This window comes from Carassius gibelio, chromosome B24 (assembly GCF_023724105.1).
Source record: "Carassius gibelio isolate Cgi1373 ecotype wild population from Czech Republic chromosome B24, carGib1.2-hapl.c, whole genome shotgun sequence".
In the NCBI taxonomy this organism is placed as follows: domain Eukaryota; kingdom Metazoa; phylum Chordata; class Actinopteri; order Cypriniformes; family Cyprinidae; genus Carassius; species Carassius gibelio.
In genome coordinates this window covers 2,104,874-2,123,284 of record NC_068419.1, presented here as the reverse complement: position 1 = coordinate 2,123,284, position 18,411 = coordinate 2,104,874, and the positions used below count along the sequence as shown (strand labels likewise).

Here is an 18,411-nt window from a genome sequence, read left to right as displayed (position 1 = left end):
CCAAGAAAGAAATTACTACAATTTTTTCTAATGAAACAGCTTACAGGGTTTGAAATTACATGCCAGTGAGTAAATAATGAGACGTTTGTGTAACACACACAATGATGTCTTGGCTGTGATTATGTAATCTGAAGGAATCATGATGTATGCAGTGGAATGTGGGGTGTTAGGGTTTGTCTCACGTGCAGACGCAGCCGTGGGGCTGATGTTGTGTAAAGAGGGTGTGAACACGGACACAAACTCATTGCAGGGTTTCTACATGCTGCACATCTGGTTACAGTTACAGTGACAGAGAGGAGGCCTGCAGATCATGACGTCAAAAACTACAAAACACACCCTAGAAGAACGAACGACTGATATCGAGAAAGACACAAACAGCAGTGAACATGTAGAACTGCTACTGAAGCTCACAACTGAGACTTCATTTGATTAATAACACATTAGTTCAGCTGGTACAGATGTGTCTGATGCTTTGAAACATTCACAAAATGTTACATGTGGTAGATATATTTGCATGATGTCAGTGGTAAAGACTGTTTTACATTATTAACACGGGAAAAATACACTACGGGATGTGTCACAAACAATTTAATTTAAGGAAACAATTTCCATGCAATACAGTTCGTCCAATCAGAATTTGTTTCCAAGTGTTTCATAATATATAGCTGTTTTATAGCTATATATATATATATATATATACTATTATAGCAATGGTTTTAAACTTAATAAATCAAAATAAAACGTAAATAAAAGAGTTTTCTATTTTGCATTGTCAGCTGTAAGATCTTCTTTATTTATTCATTATATGTTAAAACGGCTGAAGAAACCAAGCATTATGAAAATTACAGTGGGACATGTCCAAAAAGAAAAACGTGTTATATTTTTAAGGTTATTATAGGTATAAGTATAACTGAATTGTTTACAATGTCCCAAAAAAACATGAGAATTTAGAGTCGAAACAACATTAGTTTTACTATTGTGAGTCTTTTGTTTTGAACTCAAATGTTTCAAAATGTGAAGCTGTTTTTGCTTTTTTGAATAACAGAAATTCTCCCAAAAATGTATTCTTATTTATTTAATTTATAAAACATTTTTGTTGCTTTTCTAGCAAAAAATATATATTATTATAAAACATTACATGATGCAATTAATTAAATACTTCACTTTTTTTTTACAAAGAGCCAAAGATTTTGCATCAATCTTCCAGTGACCTGAAGTTCCTCAAACGTTTCAAATCAGTGCCATATTCAATCTCAGACACTCATCTCTTCAGAAAGCATGAATTCCTGTCTTTCGTTTCTAAGCAGTCGTGGTTTCGTAACCAACCGGTAACACACACACACTTGAATTCTCCCTCATTACACACACCATGCATGAGAACTGACCTTTAGAAATGAGATCATTTAACCACAAACCTCTTCACATCCATGCAGAAATTCATTATTTTCCATGCATACTTTCAAAATCCTCCCTATGCATTAAACAAACACTGCCTGCTCCACTTAGAGACAAAACATCTGTGTTTTCACAGCATTAAAAATGCATGCCGTGCAAAAGTTGATGCTGCTAACGTCAAGTATGCACTTACCAATAAATAAAGAGGTTTTCAACACAGGGTGGAATTGTGATTCACTGCCCTGGCATCATCAAAAATTATATTTTAGAGCCACTAACAACGGTTATCATACGCACAAGCTGCTGTGCTGTTTAGGAGGTGGATGTGTTTAATAATCATCTTGCTTTTCAACATAGAATCAGCAGAAAACTGAGACAAATGTGAACCAAACCTGCTGATTTCAGTTTAATTAACATCACACTTACAGTGCTACACCTAAAATGATGTTTAATAAAACTTAATCCAACAATGCAAGTCCATATAACTATATTTCTTCTCTCTGAGCTGAAAGCTTTGAGTAGATAAAGCACACGCTGAGAGGGTTTACAGTTACACTGTTATTCAATTTCAGGTTGGCTTTTTCATGGGTGGAGATCTGGAATAATTGGATGCAGATGTCGGCCGCTGCGCTGTATCCTAGTAATATGCAATCAGGCAGAAACGCACGGAGTGAGAGAGTCCTTATCTAGAAGAAGCCTCTTGTACTTAGGGCCTGAAATCAGCTCTGTGTGAACACCGTGAGCTGTAATGTCCCAAAAGATACACAGACAAAGAGCAGCTCCAGAGATTTGGGTGAATGTGAAGGGTGGGGTCTTAAACTCCCACCGGCGGGAACCAACAGGAAGCAAGCAACATGACAAATCAATAGCATTGACTGGAATCTGAGTCCATGTTCATCTCGCAGGAGAGTCAGAGGAGAAAAACAGCCATTGCACAACACTGAAAACTGCCCGCTTACATAACACTTAATATGAGTTTAGCTGCTCTACTGAGTCTGTAAAATTTGGGCCGTAATTGTAAGCCAGGGTAGCAATTAGCAGGAGAAAAGCCATCGACCGGTGCATCGTGTAATGAGGGACAGTTTCTGAAGATTACAGCAAATAATGCACTTTATAACTCAGAGACTGACACTAGCGCTAGTATAAACTGGAAAGGAATCAACCATAATATCAACCTACATGTAAGTAAATATATTCAAAATCTTTAATGCATTACGTAAAATACTGTAAATAACTAGTAACTGTGTTCAACACTGTTTTTCATTAAATGAACAAAAGAAAAAAATAATACAAGGATAAATAAAAGGATAATATTACATATGTGTTATTATATAAATAAAGACTTATTTTATTAACAAAAGCATTTAACTTTTTTTTTTTTTAAGTATTAAAAAAATCAAAGTAAAGTGTCACAGGAAACACTTCAGATTGACGATGCAAATGATTCACTGAATCAGAGACTCGATTCACTGAAATTGATTCACATTAATGAATCCTACTGCTTAGGACTTTGACTGAACTTTAAGTATTAAATTACTAAAAACATTTCTATTCTAATGTCCTCAAGAGACAAGAAACACAAAATTAGTGCAACAATAAAGTCTTTCAGAAAACATAGCATCCAAATAATTAAGTGCATAAAAATTACACTATTTATGATGATGCTTGAATGTTCAATATAAAAGGCTTTTACTAACTTTTTTTATCTTACTGCTCTCAAAACCAAAGGCTCACAAGTCAGAAAACTTATTGTAATGAGTATTATAGTGATTCATGTTTTTTACTTGCAAAAATTACAGTAAATTTAACACAGATATTGATTATGAAACAACTATTTATCATGTCTATCCTACTGTCCTCAAAAGACAAAGATCACAAAACTAGTCTAATTATTAAATATTTTAGAAAACTTTAAAAGTGTGTTTGAATATTGCAGCATTTATTTATGTTGCCAGCTAAACTCAATACATATTCAATATATCACGCTGCTTTATTTGGCACAAGAAAGATGCTGTTAAACTGAATGTAGAAATAAGAGCTACTCTGTTTCCTGTCAACGTTTATGCAATAAATGCACAAATATGGACTCCAGTGATGACGTGCACTAAAAGAAGCATTAAATGACCAACACAAAGATCATGACATGACAAAAGATGCAGGAAACGATCCTGAACAACATCACATGAGCTTGTCTTCAGCACATGCTTCTCTCACCCATGTGAAAAGAGGAAAAGAGAAGGCGTGTTCGCTCGGCGGAGAGAGAGAGAGAAAGACAAACAAACTCTGGACAGTGACCCGCTCAGTTAACCTGAAGCAGCACGTTACTCCAGATCCAGCCGAGCTGTTTGGATTCAGTCTCAGAGGGAACATCTCACCTATGGTTTCTTCATCCTCCTCCTTTAGGATGTTGTTGTCGTCGGAGTCTTCCTGAGAGGACTTTCTGCCATCATCCACGGGGACCACGGTGAAGTTGGTGGGCATTTTCTCACCATGTGAGGCGTCTGTGGTTCTCCTTATCTGTCGGTCTCACGTTCTGCCTCTCGTCCTCTGCGCTGGCTTCTTTGAGTGGTTCAGAGTTCTCAGTTTTACTCCTATCTCTTTGACACCGGCTCGACCATGTGACCAGCCTGCCTCCATATAAGGAAGCAGGGAAGCCCCGCCCAGGGGGCCGTCCTTAACCCACACAGGAGCAGCGTCTCATTTCTCGCCTGCAGCAGAGTGAACCTCCACAGACACAACAACACACCAGATAAAGGAAGCTATTGATTACAAACCTCTTCTAGAAACTTCCTCTGGGGTCAACAGGGTTATTATCATTTAATAAAACTAAAACAACTAAAATATGATTTGTTATACTTGAAGGAAAATAAATGTTAACCGGAATTAAATATATAAAAACTTTTTACATTTTATTTTTGGACTAGTTGCCAAGAAAAAATTTTTCTTTTCTTTTTTTTTAATCTAAAACAGTAAAATAACTATAACAACTAATTTAAAAAACCTAAAGAAATTATCCTAAAAATGTAACAAAAATTCAACATTATAACAATTTAATATTCATGGTTCTCTAATGTCAGTTAATGTTCAAATTAAATGCAGGTTAAATTTTTTTTTATATTTTATATTTTTAGTAAGTGTTTTATTTTGATTGTAAAATATTTATCTTAATTTATATTTTCATGATTAAATTAAATTATAATTATTAGTATTTTGTATGGTAATCTTGTGAACTATTGTTACAATTTAAAATTTTCTATGTGAATAAATTTTAAAATATGATGAATTTTCAAGATCTTCAGAAATCATTCTAATATCAGTTCAAGAAACATTTCTGATTATTATCCATGTTGAAAAAAGAAAGAAAGAAAGAAATAAAGAAAGCATTTGAAAAAAAGTAGCGTAAGTCAAACTTCAAATGTAAAATGTCTGCAAAACCATTCATGACCAAAAAGCATAGTGTGTTATTTCTGCAGCAATCGCGGTACTAAATGAAACGGCAAAAACTACACATGACTGCATATTATCCTGGGACAGAAAAACTTATTTTAACATCAAAGCAGAAATTGAAAGAGTAATAAACGTTACTGTGATCTGTTTGTGAAGCATGCACGTGTAATCACACTCGTCCATGTGCACAAACAGACACAAGGCCATGAACACAGCAGCTTTTATTAAAGCAGGGGACAGCGTAGCTCTGTGGTTACAGACAGTTAATCATGAGAAGTGCTCATTCTACACGAACAATACAAGACCTGACATACAGTAGGATCTTGTGTAGTAGCGCAGGGCTGTAATAGTTCCTGTGCAGACGTTTTGTCTTCGTGACTCTTGAGACTCAGTTCAGAGCAGTGTAAAAAACTAATTTAAAGTATACTTAAGTGACCTTTAAAGTAATTAATATTATATTATTATATATTAATATAAGATTATGATATTAAATTATTAATAATTTATCATTTTATATGATCTAGTGATTATTTTTTATTTTTTTATTATATGTTCTCTTGTTCTTTATTTCTGTATATGGTAATAAAATATGAAAATAAACAGTTTTTAAAAAATCATTTTAAGAATTTATGTACATTACAAGTGCACTTTTTTCACAAGGAATGCACACATTTAGGAGAGAAGAATAAAAAGTTTATTTGTAGAAGCATAAGGTTAATATTTTCCTGAAACACAAATGAGAGCTTCATTGTGTCTCCTATGAAAGTCAACGGCTTGACTGATAAACTTATCTGAAAGTGTCTTAATGAGGTAAAGCTCTGTCAATATTTCTTGTGAAAAGAGGATACAAGAATCCTGATAGCACAATCATTACAGATAAACCCTGTGTAGTATGTTTTCCACCTGTTTTCTAGTACAGCAGGTCAAAACGGTGCATCTGATCACTTAGTAAACAAACAGCACAACTTTCCTCAAAAACTATAATTCATGTCTGAAGTCACAAACTGGAGCCATAAAAGAACAGCAAACAGGAAGTCAGCACAGATATGTGATTTACTCCACATTCCTCATTGTTAGCGTGACATGTGGACCCTTAATTTCTCCTAGAAAGAGCAGAAGGCACCAGTTTAATGTGAAGCTGCACTCACACAAAGGAAGCTCTCATGTTCAGAGTGTTCTGGGAGTCAGATTGAATTACACTGCAGTGCTCAGAACAGACAGACTCAAGAACAGCAACGGCCCACTGGAGGATTCACCGGTCAAACCAACCGGGTCATAGAGATAAAAATACCACGGGCCGACTAATGGACCAAAAACACAGGAATTCTGGGACGCGCTGATGCTGCTTTCTCATGCATCATTGCGCAACACACATTACTCACAATTAAACCTTTACCGTGTTAAAGGAATAGTTCACCCACAATTTTAATTTACTATGACCTCAGGGCATCCAAGACGTAGATGAGTTTGTTTCTTCCTCAGATTTGGAGAAATGTAGCATTGCATCAGTGTCTCAGCGATGGATGCTCTGCAGTGAATGGGTGCCGTCAGAATGAGAGTCTAAAATTCGACTAAATCTATCATATTAACACTTCTTTCAGTGAAAAAGTTGTATCTTCTGAATCAGGAGAGAAATCTGCATGAATTCACAAGCCAAAACAGCTCTAAATAACACACTTATTTTGTCTTCTCCAGATGTTGACTGATGTACTGGAGTGCTGTGGATTATTGTGATGTTTTTATCAGCTGTTTGGACTCTCATTCTGACGCCACCCATTCACTGCAGAGCATCCACTGATGAGCAAGTGACAAAATTTTACATTTATCCAAATCTGAAGAAGAAACAAACACATATGACTCATTGGTGGCCTGAGGGTGAGTGCAATACATGTCTATCAAATGATCATTTTTGGGTTTATTAGTCCTTTAATTCGTCATGCCACTTGAATCCTATACACAGTGAACTGCAAGCCATTTATACCAGGCACACCTTATGCAGGAACAAGTTAGGAAAAAAAGACTACAATATATAACTACACACCCACTTTTAAGCTTATTTTTACCAATTTTACAGCAGAGAAAGTCTTTGTATGGTACCAAGAAACATTAGCAATATCTGTGTTCTCACAGATATGACAATTGACAGAGACTGAATACATAACAGCAAAAAGGTGAACGAGTTGTGCTCAGTTATCACCATAAGGAATTTCCAATTATGATGGACTTTGTGTTCCTAAACATGTCCATCTGAACTAGCGGAGACTTAAACCTGAAACACATAAATGGAAGCTATCTTGCCCTGAAGGCATTTCATCACAACACAGTGTAAAATAATCAAAAATAATTACAATGAAATTACAGTACCTAAAACCACAAATCCAAAGAACTCATCCGTTCTTGAAAGGCTTCGCCAGAAATGAGTAAAGAGTAACGAGAAAGCGTTAAAGCTGCCAGGAATTCGCTCTAATGAATTGGTTCCACCTGTGCACTGACCTTTAAATGGCAAAACGTCCAAAACTGTGCGTATCTGGATTCTATGAGAAGTACAAACCACTGTACAGGACGTCCAGTTTCTGGCTCATCCCAAATACATCAAAACAAGATCAAGCACAGTCTCCCAAATTCAGATCCAGTCAGAAACAGTGTGATTTCGACATTTATGAAGCTAGATCTGTTTTGTCCGAGCCTCATTTCCTGCTCTTTGAAGAACAGACTGCATCTAGACACAAGCCATACTGACGCATAAAGCACTTATAATATAAACGGTAACCTCCTGCACAGGCTTACACAATCACTAATGTACAATACAAACACAGATAATTGTGAGAGAGTCTGTTTGAGATGTCACACGGGTCAAACAAGGGAATTGTGGGTAACAGTGGTGGTCAGAATAGATATATAATGCAGAATCAGATGCAAGAGACATCTATTCATATGTTAGGTAATTTAAAGATTAACCAAATGAGATGTAAGAGTGTTTGTTTCTTCCGTTGAAACTTCAGTTAGTTGAAGCTGGAAGAAAGAAGTGTGCTGAGAATTGAAGGCTGTTATGTAACGAAGCATCATGTGCTGCCACCTGCTGATGTTCTTGGGTAAATTGAGTTGGACATCTAAACATCTTTCAAAGCATTTCTGTATGTACAGAGTTAGTCCACAAAATGCATGTAGAGAATTTTTCCTGGCATCACGACATCTACAAAACCCAACTTTCCACTTGTTGACAAGCTTTTACACACAGATTCTTTAGGCCTGCAGTAATATTTCCATGCTACATTTATAGAGAAAACAAACAGACTCATTTGTCCCGGTTTAGGGACTAAAAGAGAACTAAACCATTTTCGAAGGTCAACAGATATAGAGCTTTTTTAATAGTGATGCCAGTGTTAACACTGAGAGAGGTGACAATTATTGTCATTATCAATTATCGTAAAAAAAATAATAATAATAATTGTTACTAGAAATTATTTAGCCATTTATTTTTAATCACATTTCATTTTTGCTTAGTTTGACTTGAAGTACTAAAATAACTTAAACTTGAATAATTAATAAAAATTAGTTTAAGAAATATGTAAAAATAGAACACAAAATACTGTACCTAAATTAATATGAAGGGATTTTATGCATTGATTTTTCAGATCACTGTGTTGTGTTTTAGGGTTAATGGAAATGTCTTTAAACTGAATGGACCATCACCTGGCTGAAAATTACTAGTACATTTTAAGTCATTTTTTCGAGCTCATTCTGGATGAGTAGCAACTGTATATAAACTATGGATGTAATGATATTATCAATATCGTGATGTCGCGATAGCAAAACTGTCTTGATAATATCGTGGTCACATGACGATATGAAATGATGAACTTAAGTTTTTAAAATATATTTAAACTTCTTATTTTAACATAAATGTCTTTAAAGTCGTGTTTTTTACCATTATGCTTTGGCACAGTATCTGTCAAACTAATTGGCTCTTAATTTTGAATTGTCAAAGCTCATTAGATAGAATAATTTAAATGTACAAAATTTTATTTTTTTCCAGTTTTTCATATCGCAATACTGTATCATGGACTTCATATCGCCATATAAACACAAATCCAATAATATCAAAAATAAAATGAAAACAGAAAATGTCAAAATAAAAACTAATTTAAAATATTATAAAAAAAAATCTATAATAGTATATTAATGATACTAAAATGTTAGGTGAGCAATGATGACAAATGCACTATGCACAAATTTACAAAACTTATAAATACACTATATATCTCCATAATGCATATTATTTATGACATCCTTTTTTTTTTTATCTGACACTTTAAACTGGCATCTATATCAGTTATTTAGTTTATCTAGTTTAATCTGACCCAGACTAGCTGTAACTAACAGTATCAGTTCACACACACAGATTGCATGTCTATTACAGCAGATTTTCACACCCATCCAGTGCATGTCTCTGTTTCTAAAACGGACTTGAATGTTCAAACATTACAGGGAGCTTAAAAACGGAAACCAGAGGGATCTCAAAATGTCACGCCATTGCGTCTCAGACACGCGAGGAATCTGCACTAATCCATTCGGCACGTATAAAATAATTACTATAAATGACTTTCAACACGTAACAGTCAACAGGTGGAGACTGGCAGAGGTTTTGACTCTGAAACGAAGCGACTGTAAGCAGGTGATGACAGATGCTCAGTCGTTCTGGCAGAGCCGCCCATCTCAAATGTCAGAGCAGATGCCCGCTTCTCCTTCAGCTGTACGTCATACACCACAGGATCAGGTGACAGCTTTTTCTGCTCTTCTGCAGCACAGGACAAATATCTAAAGCATTCTAGATTATCCAAGAGTGTAGTTTGATCCTGGTGTCCGTGAGATGGTCCTGAAATGGGAGCTCGAGCCAAACACAAGCCCAACAAAACCCTCCACGGTGCCAGCAGCACAGTTTATCTAAATGATTGTGAGGTTTATCTCGTTCATGACCACCAGACGTGACTCACAATCTGTTCCTCGTATGACCACAGGACTGATGTCCCACACAGAGCAGATATAGACAAAAGGGCACATTTAAAGAAAACCCCAAAACACAAGTTCACCCAAACATTTATTCAATGTCATTACAACATTCTGAGAATGTAGTGCTAATGTTTTGATTTAGTTATGAAACGTTTATTTTGGAATGTTCTCTGAAGTTCTCTGTTCTCCAGTTTATGAGAATGTTACAGAGAATATTAGGGAATGTTCTATTTTAGAATTTTGCAAACATTATTTGAATGTTCTCTGAAACAAGTAGTTAGTTGTTTAAAATGTATTTTCAAAAACATTTTAGAAAAAAAAAAATTATATTTTTTTTTTGTCAATATAATAAGACCAGATAACTTTGCATTAGCATTACTGGAGTGCAGTTGGTTTGAGATTTTGACAGACCCAACTTCTGTGAACATTCTGTGTCAAAATTCAATGAATCATTTTTGATTATGCGAGCATTACAGGAAAACATTAAAGGAACTTTGCATTTTGCCATTGTGCAAACATTATGGGAACAGCACTTTTGAATGTTCCCTAAACACTCTGAAATAAGTAGCTTTCAACATTTAAAAATGTTCAACAAACATCCACTTAAAACATTTCAGCAAACAAAGTACTGAATTTGTGCTAACATACACATATTACAGACCAGTTAACTGTGAAATATTTCCTTAAATCTTTATGTGCCAACGTTTATTTAGCATTAAGAGACCGCCTGCTATTTTCAACAGCTGAGCATTGTTTGAGAGACTGAGCGTGAGGACATCAAAATCAAGAGTCCTGAGACAAGAGCACATTGTTCTTTAACACGGGGCTGATGGGAATGAGACTCCTCACAGTGAGAACAGAGAGGAAGAGGTCTGGGTAACTTCTCACAGAATAATCAACTCACATCAGCTCAGATGAGTCATGCAGTGATTGTGCTTAAAGTGTGAATACAAAAAGCAGTGGAAAAACACAAAACAATCCAAAGAGGAAAACAGTAGATAGATCTATTTCAAAATGCTCATTTGCAAAAAATTAAGCTCTACTCAAGGTTTCCACAATGTCCATAATGAGTGAAATAGACTCCTTTTAAACATTTTAGTGAAATGTACAGTATTAGATCAAATTTTTTGCATTCATTGCAATGCATTCTGGTATTTCTGCATTTAATTTCTTGGTGATGCTGGCTTAGAATTTTGCCTAAAAAACTATGTTAAAAGCAGGGTTATTATTGTTACCTAAATATAAAACCATAAAAATATGTTACCTAAAAAAAAAAAAAAAAAAGCTAGCTACCAGGGCAACATTACTAACATAACTAACATGAAATAAAACAATAAAAAATAATTATATAAGCACACAATGAATTTTAAAAATTGAGGAAAAATAAAAAAAAAGAATAAAAAATGTTTAGCAGTCATAAAATATGGATGGTTAAAAGACAGCATGAATTTTCTTCCTGTGTCTGATTTTTTTTTTTTTTTTTTTTTTGTACATCAGAAGCATGCATGAAGCTTTAAATGCTGCTGAGCAAGCATAAACAAAATAGCCATCTATACAGGAGCACAGTCACGTGATTGTCATCTTATGATGCCAATTAGAGCGATATAATTACAAATAACTCCTGTACTCTGAAGCCAATTACTGCTGCCCAGAAGCACACAAACAAACTGCACGGCACCCATTGTGTTTATATGTTAGAAGAAGAGAAGAAACTTTGCTTTGGTAACTGGAAATGTTGATGCACAGAAACATGTGTAGACAAACAGCTAACACAAATAGAACAGGGTTGCTTGAGTCAGCTGTTCACAGTATCCTGACGGAGAAATGTGCTAAATAAAAATAATTCCCTCTTCTCTTTTCCATCTGCCCTGACCCTGACCGGAGACCACCCTCCAACACATGAGCTCCAGCTACTGAGATGATGTGGAAACACACCGGTTAATCATGGTGCAAAAACTTCCACTGAACAGCAGAAAATGACTGTTTCATTGCACATTCTCATCTCATCCATGACCTTCAAGATCTATATTCTAACAATATCAAAAACTCATGACCTTTTAATAACAGGGTTGTCTCTGATCACATATGAAACATGGTTTAAAAAATACACTTTCAAGAACTTCACTGTAGAAATCTGTTAACCTCAGCATTCTGCGTTTGCAAAAATATCATGTGATGTTTACTAAGTGTACAATATCATATGGCCTAAGAAACCACAAATATTCCACTTTCATTTTGTTTTACTGCTCTTTTGAATTAGTTTTTTTTCTTTAATTAAGGATCAAATATATTGTACATACAAGAATACATCATGTGATGAATATATCTAAAAAATAAATAAAATACAAATTTACAGATGCATAATTTGTGTTGCATTTAAGCATTTACTTAGATATTTCTAAATATGTCTTTGGTGTCAATTGTTCAAAAATAGCCACTTCTGCAGTCTCTTTGACTATGTGCATATGATAAACAATTAGAATAAATAGTAGAAATTCTTCATTTTATCAACATCAAATGAAACCAATTTAGGCTGAAGACAACATCAGCTTCTACAAATTACAAAACTGGCGTATATTCAAATTTACACCAAATACTTTCAACTAAATGATCGTCATTGATTTACATTGTAGGTATAAAGACTTGTGCATACAATATGCATCAACGTCTTTTATTTTCACAAGTTATGGGAGTCCATATTATAGTTTGTGGTAACCAACAAAATTCCAGTTTGTATTTAACCTGGAACATCTCTTTAATTTCTTAGACAAACGGATTTATTTTTGGTTGCGTGTTAGTTCGTAATTGTTGCAATATGCTTCTAAAATGAAAACCCAACATCATTGGCCTGCATTATTTGGATCAAGGTCTCAGCATTGGGTTGGGTTTGGATCTGTGGCCTTATCTAGTATTATTCAGAGTCTGCAAGACCTCATGATTGCTTAATGTTTAGGAGCAACTAGCTCAGCATTGCTCTAGGTCTGGGAGTGAAGTCTGAGAGCATCACCACACATATGAATAGAGATGTTCCTGACTCCCATAATGAGTGTGTAACCCAATCCAACACTCCCCAGCCCAACCATCTGGAAGATGACTCCTGTGCACTTCTCCAAAGCCAAGGCACTTCACACGCCAACAAATGAAACTCACGAGTCACTAATGTCTCTGTAGGTCTGATCTGCTCTTAGAATCAGCTCAATGCATTGGGAAGCTTTTTATATGATTAACACCAATCAAAACTTTTGAAACAAGATGTTGAACTTCGATTTTGTGTAGTCTGTATGTAATTACTGCACCTCAAGTGCGGTCTCCAGATCACCTGGACCTTCTTAAGGGCTTCAGACCTTCAGCAGAAGATCAGCTCTCACAATCACACTTCTTTAAACTTCTTTATAGACTGTATGACTGCTGTTTAAGAGGATAATCAAAAGCACTTTGGTTTTAAGAGGCCTGAATTTAATGAAGGGTCAATTCTAAGCTTTCATATCTTATAAAAGATAAAGACAGACACCAGACTAATATGCATTACATTAATGCAGTTGGTTATATATTTCCTTCCTTAAATCCACATGGACATAGATCTCATTAAATAAATGAAAGAGCAATGAGAGACTATAAAAGGCCAGAATCGCTCATTGTTTTGTTAGTATTTTCAGATGTAGGTTGTTAGATCTCTGAGCTGGGAGACAAACAGATGTGTCATGGTAATTAATGAAGACAGCTGAGCACCAAAAGTGTCCCAAGACACGTCTAGACAAGCCCCTGATATCAGACAGTCCAGTAAAACCAAAAGAGTAGCATGTTTCATAAAACACTATCACATCATCACGTTTCACTAAAAATAAATCAATAAATTAATGAGTACAAATGAGAATAATAAAGATGTACATTTTGTTTAATCTTATAAAGATCTAAACTAATGCATATTTTTCTGCACAAACCCTCCTACTGTGCTTATTTCTATTATAAAGTAAATGCAATAAAACAACAGCATTTAATGCAAATACACATAATATAAAAAATATAAATATAATGCAAAATATAGACAGTCAAATATGGAATCCTTATACTGTAAGTAAATAATAAAAAAAATAATAAATAAACCTTGGTCACCACTAAAATAAAATCAATTTCCATTTTGTTACATATAATGTAATATATGTTAATTTCTGAATTTTAAGGACATTGTTAATAAGTCACCAGTTTTACTGGAGCTGCAACTATGATTCATTCTTGTAAGGGAAAGAATACAGAGGCTGATGATACACAGAACAACTCTGAGCAATGTTGCGGGCAACGAGCAACCAAGCAGAAGTCTAACAGACAGAAATGTGTTACCTATTCTCAATGGGAAAGTGCACAAGTAGCATTGCTCAAAAAGCTGCCCTGTGTATCATCAGCATAAGTCCACATTGTACATTTTTTTTGATAAAAGAGGATTGTGATATTGCTGAGAATAAATCTTATAAAGTTAAATGCTGAATTAATGTTAAACTGGAAGTTAAAATAAATAAATAAAAATCTGAAACACTTAGTCATTGAACTCATATCATACATTTCAATAAACACGTGTTACTGAATGTTCAGTGTTTAACTAAATAGTAAACTAGCAGCTAAAAAACAGTTCTGCTGACGGTAGTTTTCAGTTACTTTGACTTCGACTTTAAGGAAACATTTCATAACGTTCCCGATCTTAACGTTGTCATAACGTTTCAGAAACCATCAAATATAAGCTGGATAACGGCCCTGAGAGAATTAAACCTCCTGAGAGAGATCTGCGTGAAAACAAACCGTCTACAATAAACAATCATCCATATACTAAAGTGAACTTATTAAACAATTAAAACACACAGATCTTTCTGCGTTTATTAAAGGCGACGCGATTATGAAGTTTCTCTTCACTTTCTTCCAGATTGTTTACACTGTAAATGTACACGAGTGACGCGACGCGCCAAACTGACTGACTGCGTTGTGACGCGCGCGACGCTCCGGTTATAATCAACATAACGGCTCTCTCTGCGTTCATGAGAACACGACCGTCTGGCCGGTTGAACTTGAGTAGTCTCACCGTATTTGTTGGGTTCCCTGCTGTACCGGAGGATGGGCACCGATCCCCGCCGCTCCTCACCGGCTCCGGCGTCAAACACAGAGTCTCCGTCCGGTTCGTCTCCAAACGCGCTCTCCTCGGCGTGTGCCACCGGTACCACCATAAACCTCTCGCTCATGTTGGGCATCCGTGTGTCGGACCTGTCCGGTGTCTGATGAACTTCAGGGCTCAGACGGTTTACACCCGTGATTCATCGCCGGCGCTAATCTGACAGTTTGTGAGCGCGCCCGCGCCGAAGCGTGAATGTGTTCAGAACGCGCTGCGCTCATTGGCTGAGAGATGAGCGGGGCTTCTTCATATCAACAACAGATCATTTTTGACTGATTGCTCACAGACCCATCAATGAAGCATAAGTAGAAGTATTCCTTTTAATGTTGAAGAATTACAACAAGTTCAATTGTGCTAACTTAAGGAAATCAAGACATTGAAAGTAGGCTATTAAACAATTTTTAACAGAAAAAAACTTTTTTAATGTTAATAATTTTTGTTCTAAAGCGTTATTTATTCTATTTTAATAAATATTTATTTATTTAAATATAATTTATGTTTTATATAAAAGCCATTTCAAGATCAAAGAATTCAAGAAATTAACGTTAAACCACTGTTTCAAAAAATAAATAATAATGTAAACAAATCCCTTGTTTTATAAAAATATTTATTTATTTATTTATTCTTAAAAACATGTTTTATAGACTTAGCAAAGCCATTTCAAGATCAAGGAGTAACAAAAGCAAAATGTGTTATTGTTGTAATAATGTTAATCAATTTTAATAAAAAAGAATAATTCAATTGTTTGTTTTTATTTATTTATATAAAAATATGTATATTTATTTTTGTAAGATTTAGCTAAGCAAAACAAGCAAAGATTATCCCTGGAAACAGTTTGTATATTTCTGATGGAGAATCACTTATGAGACAAATAATAAAAATACAAATTCTGCTTTTGATTTATTTGTTGACATTTTTAAGTCTGTTTTTGTTGTTATTTGTTCTGTAGTTTGTTATTAAGATCATTATTTGTGAACTAAACAAGCTATTTATAAACAGTAAACACAGATACATGAACATTTAGCAGTTATTGTTTAATAGTCCTAATGGAAATATTGTTTTATTTAAATGATGTTAATGTCAGACTCTTTCCTGTGCTGATGTTCTCTGGTGTTTGATATAGACGTGTGTCTCATATAAACTCATATTCACATGAGCCTGTGGCTTCATTAACATCCACTTTCTGTTTCCCTTTTGTGTCATGTGTTTTTCTCATAGATACAGATGAGTAACTCGTATGAGGAGTTTCCAGATCTACAGAAGCTCTTCACACACACAACATGATGAAGAGCTGATTTTAATGATGATACTGGCTCAGATGAACGTGAGTCACACAGAGAAACGTTATTTCCACAATGTCAAATAAAGACACTCTGTTAGACTCTGTATAATGTTTTTGTTAAGTGGGACTGTTTGTGAAGGAAAAGATTAAATGAAGCTTCATTTAAACTGCATGGTTGGGATGCCAAGAGCTCCACTCCTCTTTATTCCCAGACAATGATTGGTCAGATCCATGAAAACACAGCGTGGAGGATCTATGAATCAGGACCCGGTCCAGGACTACAGATAGTTTCCTCTTCACTGGTGCTCTTCTGCTGGAAAACAGGAACATGATCTGACCTATTATAACTATTATTAGTTTGACTCAAGTCAACTTTACCTGTGAAATCTGAATGACTGTATGAACTGGGTCTGGTTGTGCCCTCATATGCTGTATATTATATTGTTGTCATGTTTTGTTCAGTCATCAGCATTAACTGTTCCAGTCTCTCAGGATTTGTTTCAGCTGCTGTGAGTTATTTTAAGAGACAGACAAAGAGTGACGGGATGATTCACATTCTGCTACTGAACTACACACAACACACACTGGGATCGAGATTGGATGAGTTTGGATCTGACAAGACATTGCTGTACAAGAATATTCTAGAAATAATGATTCTGGATATTCTGGAAAAGTTTTATTACTTTTTAAGATACAAGTGAAAGCATTTCATATTTCTGCTGCATATTCTAGAATTATTTCAAAGAAAGGCCATTAAGCAATAAACATCAAAAAAAGTGATAGGCGCACAAAAGTCACGAACAACACAGTCCAACAAGAGCTTCTGTGACAGTTTCTGATTTGTTTTTTTCATGCCTTCCTTACCTCAAAAAAAAAATGCAACATTTTCTCATGTGACCTCTAGATGGCAGCCCATAATAATACAATCAAAACAGTCCCTAATCAGCCATTATTTCACACACATAATTTCATGCTAAATTTCAATATTTTGGTTGTCTTTTACAATGTAATTGTTACATTTTCAATTGTATTGTACTCTATAAACTGATTAGATTATACCGAATACAGTTTGAGTTTTATTCCAGGACAAATACTACAGAAATCATCGTATTTTACATCAGTTAATTCAGCAGATCCTGTTTATCCAAAGCAACTTTCAAATGAAGAAAAACCAAAAACAAGTGTTAGGGTATAGATACAGTATAAGTTGGATTATAGATAAATGTTAGATTCATTAAATAATTAACGATGAATGATTATATAGAAAGACATATGAAAGACATTCGTTTTACGTAATCCAGTGATCCATGTTTTTCTCCTGCTCTCTTCTTGATGTTTTCCAGTGTTTTTGCCTTTTCAGGTTCATCAATTTCCTTCAGCTTCTCAATCAGAAAATCAATGAGCTGAAGTGTGAGCAGTGAGTCACTCTTGAGTGCGATCTTCTCCAGACTTTCCACACAGTCAAAAGCTTCAGTCACCAGGTTTACTTTCTCTTTCTCTAATTCTTGCAGATCTTCATTCAGAAACAACCAAAGAAACACCATCACCATTTTTCATCATACCATCATTATATTTCCACATCAAATCTTCATAAGTTGTCTTCACCTTTTGTGTCTTTATTTCATATATTTTGGGATGTTTAACCTGTTTGCTGTAAGTGCACACTGTACAGTAATCATTTTTCATCACTTCACACCACACCACGGGCCCCCAGCATCCGGGATAATGACAGTTCTCCTGACAGATGATGCATCACGATCAATATCAACTATCTCTTTGTAGGTGACCTCAACTTCATACTCAAAGTATTTATTGTTTTTGACATCATTCTTGATCTGCTCCAGAACTTCTTGAGTTTGTTTTAGCTCATTTTGCTTTAGTTCCATCATTTCAACACATGATTTGAGATTTGAGATATTTTCTTCCAACTGTCCCCTTTTTTGTAAAATGACTTATCTTTTTAGATAATCTAGATCTAGAGTTATCTTCAGGGATTTTGGGTTTATTGTGTCAAGAAACTTGAACAATCCTGTCATTCCTCTAAAACTGTGATCCCATGATTGTTCCTGTATCTTTTCATATTCTTCATCATATTCTTCATCATATTCTTCATCAGCAGGTT

The 18,411-nt window shown here is 35.0% G+C and overlaps 1 protein-coding gene and 1 long non-coding RNA gene across 8 annotated transcripts in view; one reads left to right on the top strand and one right to left on the bottom strand.

Moving 5' to 3' along the window:
* Positions 1–15,184, bottom strand: part of slc12a7b (solute carrier family 12 member 7b) — a 56,906-nt gene extending 41,722 nt beyond the window's left edge. For 4 of the 7 annotated variants that reach the window (XM_052595563.1, XM_052595564.1, XM_052595566.1 and 1 more), the window contains exon 1: positions 14,921–15,184. In XM_052595563.1, the coding sequence (XP_052451523.1) occupies positions 14,921–15,086 (166 nt within the window). In that variant the 5' untranslated portion in view covers positions 15,087–15,184. Of the gene's footprint in view, positions 1–3,770; positions 4,086–14,920 lie in introns of those variants that run through there. The other 3 variants (XM_052595565.1, XM_052595569.1, XM_052595570.1) reach the window with 3 other exon arrangements.
* Positions 775–17,493, top strand: LOC128012961 (uncharacterized). Its single transcript, XR_008183224.1, has 3 exons — positions 775–2,576; positions 6,538–6,717; positions 16,226–17,493. It is a non-coding gene; the product is annotated as an uncharacterized LOC128012961 (long non-coding RNA).
* Positions 17,494–18,411: the final 918 nt, after the last annotated feature.